The 12870-nt window shown below is 50.7% G+C and overlaps 1 protein-coding gene across 1 annotated transcript in view; it reads right to left on the bottom strand.

The window, feature by feature from the left end:
- Nucleotides 1-12870, bottom strand: part of TEAD4 (TEA domain transcription factor 4) — a 67379-nt gene that overhangs the window by 29145 nt on the left and 25364 nt on the right. Inside the window, exons 2-6 of the mRNA XM_049882194.1 lie at nucleotides 7931-7995; nucleotides 7436-7498; nucleotides 3483-3611; nucleotides 2240-2283; nucleotides 1677-1732 (exon numbers count right to left, since the gene is read on the bottom strand). Coding sequence (XP_049738151.1) covers nucleotides 1677-1732; nucleotides 2240-2283; nucleotides 3483-3611; nucleotides 7436-7498; nucleotides 7931-7995 — 357 coding nt within the window. The remainder of the gene's footprint in view (nucleotides 1-1676; nucleotides 1733-2239; nucleotides 2284-3482; nucleotides 3612-7435; nucleotides 7499-7930; nucleotides 7996-12870) is intronic.

Below are 12870 nucleotides of genomic sequence, written 5' to 3'. Positions count from 1 at the left end.
AGCCTTGCTGGAGGGAGCAATGGCTGCACCACTAACTAGGCACGTAGGGAGTGGGGGAATAGAAGGATCGAAAGGAGACTAGAGAAAGCTGAGGTGAACATGAAGAACCATATCCTCTGTGGAGTTTAGATTTTATCTGAAGACACCAAGGAGCCATTAAAGGATTTTTAGCCTAGAAACCACATGGTGAGGTCGATATTTTAAAAAGTTCATGTTGGTGAATTATAGGGTAATGACAGGAGATAAGGCTGGAGTCAGGGAGCCAGTTAAGAGGTGGCTGCAGTTATCCAGGCAAGAATGAGGGCTTGAATTAAGACTGCGTCAGAGTGGACAAGAGAGACAAAGAGTGGGTAGACTGGACAAGGCTTGGTGCTGTTTCAATGTGGGATGAGAGGAATCAGCAGTCAGGAATCCAGGAGGCTAGCAGGGCTGTTCTCAGAGGAGGAAAAGTCCAAAGTGGCTAGGTGCCAGAACATATGCAGGTAGTCATCCCCCAGGCCAGGAAAAGTGGTGAAGGGAGAGGGCTCTGTATTGCCTTCCAGAGTGGAGGGTGCTGAGGGACCCCCATAAGGAAGAGGCCAGAGTACAGCTGGGTTCCCTGGGCAGTGAGAGTAGATGGCTCTTGTGGCTAGCACAGCTCCCTGAACCTCCCTGCCTTTGCCAGAGCTCTGCTCATCTGTCCCAATAATGCCCCAGGCCTCGTCCCAGGAGGGTTCCTTTTGCTAGTGAGTGGCTCTAAGCTGAAAATCTGGGCTGTCCTTGGACTTACCATTTTGAAGGAGAAGGTTATAGTGTCACCAAGAGGGAGTGCACCTTAGGTGTACAGAGGCACACGTGGGGCAGCCACCCAGGACACAGCCACAGCCCTTTGAACTATGTGTGCCCCTGCGAACCCTGTGCCCAAGCTGGGGAGGGGGGCAGGATTCAAGGCACACAAGGGGACAAAGGGACTCTCCATAGGTTTGATGTGCATGCTGGGGCGAGGGATATGGTAGAGCCAAGAGAGCGGGGGTATGGTCTGAGCACATGACTGGGAAGTATCTAGAGGAGGGGTCACTCAGAAAGGGACACATAAACCAGAGACTCCATCAGCCTGAGACCAGAAAAACTAGATGGTGCCCGACTACCATCAGTGACTGCCCTGACAGGGAACACAATAGAGAGTCCCTGACAGAACAGGAGAAAAGTGCAGTGCAAAACTCAAATTCCAGTAAAAAGATCAGACTGAAAGGTCTGACTGATACTGGAGGGACTCCAGAAGACATGGTCCCCAGACCCTCTGTTAACCCAGAACTGAGACCATTCCTGAAGCCAACTCTTCTGGCAAAGATTAGACTAGACTATAAGACATAAAATGATACTTGTGAAGAATATGCTTCTTAGCTCAAGTAGATACATGATACTAAATGGGCAGCTGCTGTCCGGAGGCATGATGAGAAGGCAGAAAGGGACAGGAGCTGGTTGAATGAACAAGGGAAATAAAGGGTGGAAAGGAGCAGTGTGCTACCACATTATAGGGAGAGCAACTAGGGTCACATAACAATGTATGTGTAAATTTTTATATGAGAAACTAACTTAACTGTAAACTTTCACTTAAAGCACAATAAATAAATAGAGGAGGGGTCTCTGCTGTGGGGGGTGCGGATGTGGGAGGGAGCCATGCCCAGCTGACCTACCTGGTAGAGGCAGCGGAGGCTGGACAGTGTAGGTTTGTTGAGAGAAAGGTTTCACACTGCAGGAGACAGGAGAGAGGAGGTATGAACCGTGGGTACACTGCAGCCCCGGAGCTTCCAGCAGGGTCTGGTGTTCCCCTTGTGACAGGCCTGGGGGGGTCTGGCCATCAGTGACCTTGCTGGGCTTTGGCCAACCGCTCCCTCCCTGCCTAACTCCCTCAGGGAGCAGCATGTCTATTGTGGAAACCCACCTCTCCGTCCCTCCCTCCCAGACCAGCCCTGCACCCCAGCAGGCTGCTTCCTAGCCTCCTTCCCTTTGAGTCCTAAGTGCTGGCCCTGGACAAACTGGAGTTCAGGCAAATGTGCCCCAGTGTGTCCACATCCCAGGCCACACCAACTGATGCCTAAGAGCAGGAAATCCTGATCTCCAAGCTCAAGGCTATCCTTAAAGGCTGACCCCAGACTATGGCCCTGTCCCACCCAGGGGGCCACGCTCAATTTCATGAGTTCATGGGTTCAAGTTCAGTTCAGGGAGCAAGTGGCAGCACCAATCAGGCCATACTCACTCATGGGACGTTCCGGCTTGGCCTGGCAAAGCTCCTTGCCAAAACTGGGGAGGCAAAAAGTACAGAGTCAACACTGCCCCATGTGCACATGACCCCCACAGTGTGGAAAGAAACAGCAGGGGCCTCGGCTGGAAAGGAAGGCTGTGAACCCCGAACTGCCCAGGGCTGGCAGCCCGGCTGCTCCAGGGGCTCAGAGGGGCCCTGAGGCCAGGAAGGCGGGGGAGGTGGGAAAGAAAGGTGGTGCTGTTGTCTAGTCATAGCTAGCGCTGCATCCCCAAGGTGTGTTTCAAAGAACCCTAAACCCATTGCTGCCGAGTCAATTCCAACTCATAGTAACCCTATAGGACCCTGGTCTCTGGAAACACTCTGAAGTAAAAGCACGTGGACTTGGTGCACACTGTACTGTGTTCCTCTCTAACACAGTCATAGTGCACATCAGCACTTACGGCTCTGAAAAGTCCTAGAGTCAGAAACCTACTAAATTGTAACAATGCCTTAAATGTACTTAGCCACAGAATCACTCTGTGTCATTTCTATTTAACTTTCTGATGGACTAGTGCTCTCTGGAACACACTATCAAAATGTTAAACAGGAGGCTTCCTGAGGACAGGACCTGTCACTGTCCCCTGCCCCATGTACCCAGAGCCGTGCACACATCTTAAAGACCCACTGAGTCCCAAGAAGCCAAGAAAGCCCTGTGGACATGGCCCTGGAAGGGAAGAGCCCTTCTGGACACCATTTTGAAAGTGTGATCCCTATGACCACGGCCAAGAAATTTAAAATCCAGACAAAGGTTTGCTCCTGGACATCAGCTCTCCAACTGGATAGAGAGCAACGCTTGGGAGGAAGGAGTGGGGAGTGAGGCCGAGTGGTAGAGGGCTACTCAGGGACCTGCAGGAGCTGTGCTAACCCTCAGGCCTCTGGACTTCAGCTTCCTCATCTGTAAATTGGGTCAACTCTGTAGAGTTACCCAGCTGGTCGTTTAATGGAGGTGGCTCCTTTCTTTCTAGTGAAAGGTTTACTTTGTTACTGCCAAGCCCCCAAGAGGGTGATTCCAATACCAGCTCAGCCATGACTCAGCAAGGTCACTTGGTCCTTGGTTCCTCCTTCCCCCAGCTCCCCTGGCCTGAAAGGATTCAAATGAGAGAAATTTGGACTGGCCAACGCTTCTGGTGCCTCAGAAGGGAGAGAGGTGAGAAGGCAAGAGTTGGTTTGGCCTCTGGCTCTAGGCAGCCCCACTTACCCCTGAGACTGCTGGGTAGCCTGGGCCCCGGGTAAGGGCCATTTTACTGTGGAAGGCTGTGGCGGAGATGATCTGGGCGGACGACATGGTAGCCATGCTCTGCAGGGCCTTGTCCTTAGCTGCCTGATCCTGGGGGAAGACATTGGAAGGGAGGACCTCAGCAGTGGTCACTATGTCAGGCTTAGGTGAGGCAGGGTCGGGCCTCATGGTCAGGGAAGCTGTCCTCCTGCCACAGAGGCCAGGGCCCTGAACTAGGCCCTGGGGGACCAGGCTTTAAGTCCTTCCAGTGCTATTAACTTGTTTTGTGACTCTGAGCAAGCCGCCTGGTTTCTCTAGGTCTGTTTCCTCACCTGCCAAAGGGGCATAATACTTGCACTGCCTATTTTATTAGAGATTAAAAAAAAGATTTTGGAGACCATCTTCCAGACCGTATCTTTCATTTTACTAACCATGAGGATACCCTGACAACAGGGATCTTCTATGTCTTGTTCACCACTGTACTACTGGTGCCTAGCTCAGGACCTGGTTTATGGTAAATGCTGCATAAATATTTGGTGGATTCCTTCTGAAATGGACAGGCGTGATCGTCCTGGGTCAGATGGACTGTTTGCAGGTAAGGGATGACTTCCTAGGGCCCTATCTGTCAATCCTACACGGTGGGTCTCCTTTATGCACTGTGGGAACTCACAGACCCCATTTACTTTTCTATGTAAGCAAGTAAATACCCACTACCTGCCCTCCATGTGTTCAAGACCCCAAAGAATAGGTGCCCCCTGAACAGGCCCAGAACAAGTAGGCATCTAGGAAAGTCATTTCTATGACACTGAGGATAATCATAGTAATAATAATTTTGTATACTTATATAAGCCAACGGTTCTCCATCCTAAGTTCACCAACGCCAAGAGTCTCCAAAATTAATGAAATAATGTTCTATATTTCAAAAAGTCTAATGGAAATTGTGTATCTGCCCAAAATAAGGCCACACATATTCACTAGAATAGCAAGTATTATTGTGTACGGCTACATGGTTGGATTATGTCAGCTCAGAAGCCGTGATTGGAAATTCTAAATCTTTATGATGAATTTTTTTAATGGAAAAAACAAATGAAGCATTACTTAATAATTAACAATAACTAGCTTGGTAGACCCAGATCTGTCTCGAGTGATTAAAAACATTGAGCTCTGGCAGCTCACAAGCATTTCTGCCTGATTATTCCATTCGGTCCACACAGCAGCTCTGTGATGGAGGTGCTATTTTGGCTGTTTACACAGTGATAGAGAGCTGATATTTGGCTCAGAAGAGTATGGGTGTCCACCCAGGGTCTCAGCACTGCAGGGCTGTGCAGTCAGAACATGACAGGCCCTTCCACTCTCCTCTCAGCCCCTCAAGGTGATCACTGACATGTGTGGCACCAGGCGGCCACAGAAGGTTTCAAGTTAGCTGTCCTCTGCCTCTGAATCCCACAGTATTCCTGTGAGCTTGGAGGACCAATAGGATCCTCACTTTAAAGATGAAGAAACTGAGGCTCAGAGAATTTAGGTGACTAGGATGCTGACAGTAGTGATGGTCAAGCCCTGTGAGCTTGGTCCAGATTTACACATCAACTACTTCCAGGCCTCTGGAGGCCTCAAGGGGGCTGTGCAAACCAAATAGGGGTCACATCAGGATTGACAGCCTCCAGTGAATGCCTCACAAAGGCACAGGAGACCATGCTGAGCAGCAACTTACACAAAACAGTGTGGTAGATGAAGTCTGGCCCTGGCTCCCTTCCCACTATCCTTTTAGGGCCAGACTTGGGCCTTGATCTTGAGTCTATCTCTGATATCCAAAGCCGGGGGGATCCTCTTCGCAAGGACACTTGCACTTTTCAGGAGGGAAAAGCCAAACACGCCGAGGTCAGCTCTCAGGCCTCTCCCCACAGGAGGACAGGAATGGTGTGGTAGGCTGTACCCCTAAAACGCCTGCAGACCTCCGTGACTAGCAACACATCATGAGGCCTGAGAGCTCCACCCGCTCAGTGTCAGCAGCTTGTGTCCCTTCCTAGACAGCCAATCTAAACAAACAACCTGGGCTCAGGAAACTGCGTCCTCAGCGGGGTGGGGCAGGAATCAGTAGTGAGTGGGGAGGACATTGTGGGGAGTGGCAGCAGCAGCCAGGCTACGGAGCCAGGGAGCCACGGAATTCTGGAGCTGGAGGGGACCTCAGATACCACCTTGCTTAACCCTCCTCTCATTTTACAGATGAGGAAACTGAATGGAGCCCAAGTAGGTTCAGTGTCTGGCTCAAGCCCCCACAGCCACATTGACAGAGCCAGGGCTAGTCAAGCTCCAGACCCTAAGGAGTTCTACCTGATCTCGCTGTCACCCAGGGAGCCTAACTACTTAAGAGTCTCCGACTACTTAGAGTATGACAAAAGCCTGAGACCAGCCTCCCCTGGAAAACTGCACATGCATGAACTTTGCATATCATTTAAGGGGCTCATGGCTCTCCTGATGCCTGGCCAGCGATCCACTGAGGCTGTCCTTGAGCCCCAAGTGAGAACCTGTGGACAAGGATAGGTGTGATTCCTTGAAGCAAACATGGGCCCACATTAGAAATTCCCTCGAGGGCTATGAACAGAACACTAAAACGTCTGTCCTCCACACTGGCCACCTGCTGTGGTCTCCAGTGAGTCGGAGGCAGATCGGAGAGGGGGAACTAGGGGCAAGCTGGGCTTCAGGGCCAGGGGTGTTCCGGGGCACATGTGCCAGCTGATAGGGAGGGACTGACAGCTGCAGCCCAGCCAGCTGTCCTGGGAACAAAGGAGTAAGGTGTCGACCACAGCTGTAGGGGGCAGAGGACAGCTGGGCTGTGGGCAGTGGGGTGTGGCTTCCTAGGAGGCAGAGGTGTCTGTGGTTCCCACCCACTCATTCTGGGTCTCTAGCATCAGGATCATGGACTACTGGGGCAGGACAGGACCTTACAGGTCACCTAGGCCAGTGGCTTTAAAACTAGGTTCTGAGGTGCTATAAGGTATGGGGGAGGGGCCTCCAGTGCCATGGGGTACAAGAGTCTGAAAGGGAGGAGGGGTTTCTGGCCTGCTTCTCGCCAACCTAACTTTGACCAGAAGAGCTCTTCTGTTAGCATGTCAGGGGGATATTGTTTGAGGGGGACAAAAGGGCCTCCGTCGCTTTAAAAAAAGTTTGTAAACTACTGATCTAGTCTAATGCCCCAGTGTTGGATCTTCCTACCAAGTAGCTGTGCAGACTCTGCTGTTAACACCTCCCTGATGAGGAACTCACTCCCTCCTAGTGTTTACCAGAAGGGCCCCCAGCTCTAGGATCCAAGAGGTCTGACTGCTGTGGGGCACAGGGCCACCCTGAGGGGAACCCCTAGACAGCGGGACCTCTACAGAGCAGTCTGACTAGGGAGTGGAAGAGCCTGCCAGCCCTAGAGAGCAGGGAGCTGGAAGGAATTTCACCAACTCCTGTAACACCGACCCCACCCACGGGAGTGCCTGCCATCCCAGCCAGCCTCGCAGGCTCTGGGGGACAGCACTAAGGGGCTCTCAAGAAGGCCAGAGGCTCGAGGTCATCAAGGAAAAGGACCTGGAAGGCATCCCTGCTGCTCTGAGTCATGTTCACATGACTCAGGGTAGTGTGCTGCCCCCTACCCCTTGCCCTGAGCTAGAGCCAATGAGGGGCCCACAGGAGGCTGGCCTGTAGCTGCCCAGCATGCTGGAGATCCTGGCATTCACCACACATGGCTCTGAGGTCAGCTGTCCCTCCTTTTGCAGACAGGAGAGCAGTTACATGCTGAACCTGACTCTGCATACCAGCAGCCAGCCCCTAAACCCAAAAGGAAGTCCTTTTCCTGCTGGAAAAAGAACCCCACCTTCTAGAAATCTGGTCCACCACCCCCCCACCGCTGCCCCGCCCAGGCCCCTCCCTCTCACTGCTGAAGTGTGCCTTACCTTTAGCTTGGCCTGGATCTCTCGGGCTTTGCGACGAGCCAGCACCTGGATGTGGCTGGAGACCTGCGGCATGAGCAAGAAGGCTCCTGTCTTATCTCTCAGACTTCCTGTGTTCCCCTCCTGGCTACCCCCACTCCCTCAGTCCTCCTCCCACATCTGTGGACTGAATGAATAAATGGTAGGCTCAGTTACTGGGTGGGCCATCCATCCTGTCTTATTCAGCTAATCCAGAGTAGGGCACTCTTTCAAAAGTATAGAGCCAAGATTTTGCTCTCTGTTTTTCTGGTGTCTTAGAGAAGACGGGGAACAGGTTTCTGACTCCCTAATAAGGTGAAGGGTCTCTCCTAAATGATGGTACCAGGGACCCCAGGGAAACTGCACCATCTGTGGCACACCAAACAGAGACAACCCACGTTGAGCTGGCCTCATCCCAAGAGCCCAGACTTGGCCCTGGGGTACCTGCTCCTAGGGCCCCTGCCCATCCCCCAGGCCCACCTGCTTCCTGGTGCGGGTCTTCCCTGTCCGGAGCTTGATGTAGCGGGCAATCAGCTCGTTCCGACCTGCAGAGACACCAATACCACTCAGTGGGGAGAAGAAGGACAAAACGTCAGGGGGCAGTTGAGCATCATGCTCTTTTAAGAACTATCCATATGGGATCAAATTGACAACAGCAACTCAGATTGGCTGGGAACCTTGGGGGCAGTGAGTTTATGTTAATAGGGGAGAAAAACTCAGAAAAGGAGGTTAAGGGTGGCTGCACAACTCCAAGAATGTAATCACTGAATTTTACAAGTAGAAACTTGAACGGGTATACGTTTTGCTGTGTATATTCTCAAGAACAATAATAAAATAAAACTAGAAAAAAAAAAAGAAACTCCTAAAAAATATATATATAATCTGAATGTTGATTATGAGGAAAAAGACAAACTCAAACTGAGAGACATTTCAGCTATGGCTGCTAACCAAAAGGTCGGCAGTTTGAATCCACTAGGCACTCCTTGGAAACCCTATGGGTCAGTTCTACTACATCCTGTAGGGTCGCTATGAGTTGGAATCGATATGATGGCAATGAGTTTTAGTGGGTACTCAAAACCATCGATGTCATGAAAGACAAAGCCTAAGAAATATTTCAAATTAAACGAAAATAAAGAGACATGGAAAAACACCCTATGGAGCACCAGTTCTACTCTGACACACACGATGGGTCAGAGTTGAGTCCACAGCAAATGGTTTTTTATATACATCTGTTTATATGCATGTGTGTAAATATACACACACACGTATGTATGTATGTATATATGACAGTGAGATCATGCTCTACATACTGTTTTATGGCTTACTTTTCCCATCTAAATACATGAGACGCCTTTCACTGTTTCACTGTCAATTCACATAGATCTGCTGCAATCTTTTGAAAACAGCTGTATTATTTTTCATCACAGGGACATACTGTAAAGTTCTAAGCCAGGCCCCCACTGATAAACAATGTCACGACCTCCAATTCTTTGCTTTTGCAAACCGCACTAAATGAACATTTATGTAAGAGTACCTTGTGTACTTGGGGCAGCCTAGTTCTTTTAAACAGCTCCCATGGACCACTACGCTTTCTTACCATTGCCTTTATTTAGGAAGAGAAAACACAGGAGCGCATTTCTCCTGAGGACAGGGGCTCGGCTTTAGAAACTTAGCTTCAAGTTGCCCGTCAAGCTCTGCCAGGGCAGCAGATGAATTGTTCCCCAGGGATCTCTGAGCCAATATAAACTAGAATGACCATGAGTGACCCCCCTGACCCCACAGGGGTGCCATCCAGGCCAGCCTCTCGCCTCTCATTCTGGGGAAGAGGCATTCCTGCATCATTTTCTGTAAAGCCAAAGAAAATCCCTGGATAAGACGGACACCCTCCTGTCTCACACAGGGCACTCTCCCACTAGAAAAAAATAAAATAAAGGCTGGGAGGCAGGAAGTGGGGAGGTTCTGAGGGGCTCTTCTCCTGAGGAGCCCTACTTTACCCTCCGGCCACCTTGAGTGGGTACTTGGAGTGAGGATGCTACAGGTTCCCTCCTGCCCTCCTTGGATCTCAGGGACCTCCCAGCAGCAAGAGAAAGCAGAGGCCTTGCTGGGGGGACTGGTAACCTGAGAACCAACGGAGTAACAGGGCCACGGGCCTCTGGCCAGCTCACAGGTCGGGGAGCCCTCTCAGAGCCTGCCTCGACCCTTGGCATCGTTCCTCATCCCACGCTGGCTACCCCTAAGCCCCCGTCCTACAGCAGCCGGACGGCTGCCTTTCCCCTCCCCCTTCTCCTGCAGGTCCTCTGCACACTGGAGAGGCTGCCAAAGAGGGACTGGCCTTGGCCATTCCCCAGAGCAACTCCCACAATGCCCCACCACCTCCTAAATGAGTAGGATGCTACGTACAAGACTGCTTGTCTGGTCTGCGGGCAACAGGGGGATGGGGGAAGTAAGTGTTGAGATGCTGAGTGTCCCCAGAGAGGGGGCTAGAGGCCCCTCAACTCAGATCAGGAGTGCTTACTGTACGCCCAGCCTTCTAGAGGCTGATGCTGCGTGTGAAAGCTCAGGGAAAACCATAAAGAGCCATCCCATGTCTTATTATTGTCAAGGAGATTATGAAAGAGAGGTCCCTGGGTGGTGAAAATGGTTTGTGCTCAGCTACTAACCTAAACGTTGGCAGTGCAAACCCACCCAGCAGCATCATGGAAGAAAGGCCTGGCAATCTGCTTCCATAAAGGTTACAGCCAAGAAATCCCTATGGAGCAGTTCTACTCTGTCACACATGGGGTCACCATGAGTTGGAGTTGACTCAATGGTAAGGGGTTTAGTTTTGGTTTGGTTTTCAAAGGGCTCACCACCTAGCTGAGTAGAGACATGGGCCCACACACAGACTCCAATATGTGGTACAGACAGGGAACATATAATGTGCTCAGAAGGGTCAGTTCAGGCTGGAGGGACAGGTGAGCTGGGCCCTAAACACTGGGTGGGATTAAAAAAAAAAGGCATTGGGAGAGAGGAGGAGGGGGTGTGAGCTGGGGCTGTCATCCCCTTGCTCCACCTGGAATTAGCTCAGCCTCAGGGGCCAGAGGGCATAGCCACCAGCCTGCCAGGTCTTGCTGAGCCTGGAGGGCTTGTGGCTGTCTGAATCAAGAAGGTGCTGATGCAGGGGGCAGGTGAGACGAGTAGGCTGCCCGCCACCTGGGTTGTAACCAGAGCACACAGCCAGGGCCACGCTGGCCCCCTAGCTGACCTTTCCCCACTGCCAAGGCTGAATTAAGAGGCCACCCTGAGGAGGTCCCGTCTGCCAGAAAGACTCGCTGGCCCGGGAGCACTGGCCTGTAGCAGAGGAAGGAGGGAGAAAACTCAGACCCTGGGGACACTGACTGTGGGCAGAACTGCACCTAAAACTTCAAGGCCAGCAAGCTGTCTCTCCTCAAAGCTTTCCAGGGAAAGGTATGCTACGGCTTATTGCAATGAATGTTCAACAGTCCTACCCCACGACTAACTGGAGGTACTCATGCTGCGGCTATGAAATGCATGTTTCCATTGGCAAGGGAGTCGAAATTGGCATCAGTGGGCTAGTGAAAGAGGACCACAGAGCTGGGAGCTGCTCTAGCCCAGCAGCTCCACCAACTAGCTGTGTGACCTTGGCAAGTCACTTCCCTCCAGGGACCTTTGCCCAGCCTTGTCTTAAAACCGGTTCCTTTCAGTTTTTTTCTCTAGGTTTTTTTCCAACCAAATTTTTACACTTAGGACATAGACCTTAACTTTGGCTCAGTGAGAACTCTTGGTGGCTCAGTTTCCTTTTCTGTAAAATGAAGGGGTTCTAGGCCCAAGAAGTCTATATGGGTGACTGGCCTAGGGGCAGGGAAGAGGGCGAGGGAGGAGAGAAGGTTCCTGAGAGCAGGGAGGTGATGGCAGCGCTGGTGGACACGGCTGTTGAGAAGGATGAGTTGGGTGTCTTGGGGACTAGTGGTGAGATAACTGGAAGGATGGGGAAGGCAGGGGACACCTTGACCAGGAAGGACCTTTGAGCCCATCTAGGATGCGTTCTTAATGCTGCACCTCTAGCTGCACCCCTGTATGCAGGTAGCCTCCCATCAGTTATTGGCATCCATCATTCCTTGTTAGATTGTCAGCACCTCAGAGGAGGGGACTATATCGCCATTCATGCCTCCATCTCCAGTACCTGGCACATATTTGTTGAATGAATAAATGAATCTGCCAGCCAATCCCAATGGCTCTACTGTCAAAATATATCCAGAATCCAACCACTTTTCACCATCTCGCCCTCTACAGTCTAAGCCACCATCCTCCCTTGCCTGGATTATGGTTAATAGCCTTTTACTTAGACTCCCTGCTTCCACCCTTCTTAGTCTATTCTCAGCAATGTAGCCACAGTGATCCCAATAAAGCCCCAAGCCCTCCAGTGGCTTCCCATCTCCCTAGATTAAAAGTTCTCCAGTCAGGCTGTGGGGACTATGGTCTTGAGGAGCATCTAGCTCAATTGCCATAACAGAGTTTATACAGAAAATGTTCTACATTCTACTTTGGTGACAAGCATCTCTGGGGTCTTAGAAGCCTCTGAGCAGCCATCTAAGATACCCCACTGGTCTCACCCCTTTGGAAGTAAGGAAGAATAAAGAAAACTAAAGATACAAGGGAAAGATTAGTCCAAAGGACTGATGGACCACATCTACCACAGCCTCCACCAGACTGAGTCCAGTACAACTAGATGGTGCAAGGCTACCACCACTGACTGATTTGACAGGGATCACAATAGAGGGTCCCCGACAGAGCTAGAGAAAAATGTTGAACAAAATTCTAACTCACAAAAAAAAGACCACCCTTACTGGCCTGACAGATACTGGAGAAACCTTGAGAGTATGGCTACCGGACACCCTTTTAGCTCAGTAACAAAGTCACTCCCGAGGTTCGACCCTCTGCCAAAGATTACAGAGGTGCATAAAACAAAACGAGACTAGAGGGCCACACCAGCCCAAGACTAGAAGGCAGGAGGGGACAGGAAAGCTGGTGTTAGGGAACCCAAGGTCAAGACGGGGGAATGTTGACATGTTGTGGGGTTGTTAACCAATATCATAAAACAATATGTATACTGTTTAATGAGAAACTAGTTTGTTCTATAAACTTTCATCTAAAGTACAATAAAAGAAAAAGAGCTGACTACACACACACACACATTCAAAGTTCTCCAGTCAATTGGCCTAATATTGTTTTTAGAGTTCCTGCACTATCTCCTAGTTCAGTGAGTAGTGCCTGGGATCTTAAAAGCATGCGAGTGGCCTCCCAAGAGACAACAATTGGTCTCTATTTGCCTGTAGCAACAAAGAAAGAAACTGAGTCAGGAATAGGAGAAGGAAATGGACTGCAGGTCTAATAGTCCCCATGAACTACTTACTGTGAGA

Source organism: Elephas maximus, chromosome 4 (assembly GCF_024166365.1).
Source record: "Elephas maximus indicus isolate mEleMax1 chromosome 4, mEleMax1 primary haplotype, whole genome shotgun sequence".
Classification (NCBI taxonomy): Eukaryota; Metazoa; Chordata; class Mammalia; order Proboscidea; family Elephantidae; genus Elephas; species Elephas maximus.
Note: the sequence above shows the minus strand (reverse complement) of the source record. Positions and strands in the feature narration are given on the sequence as shown.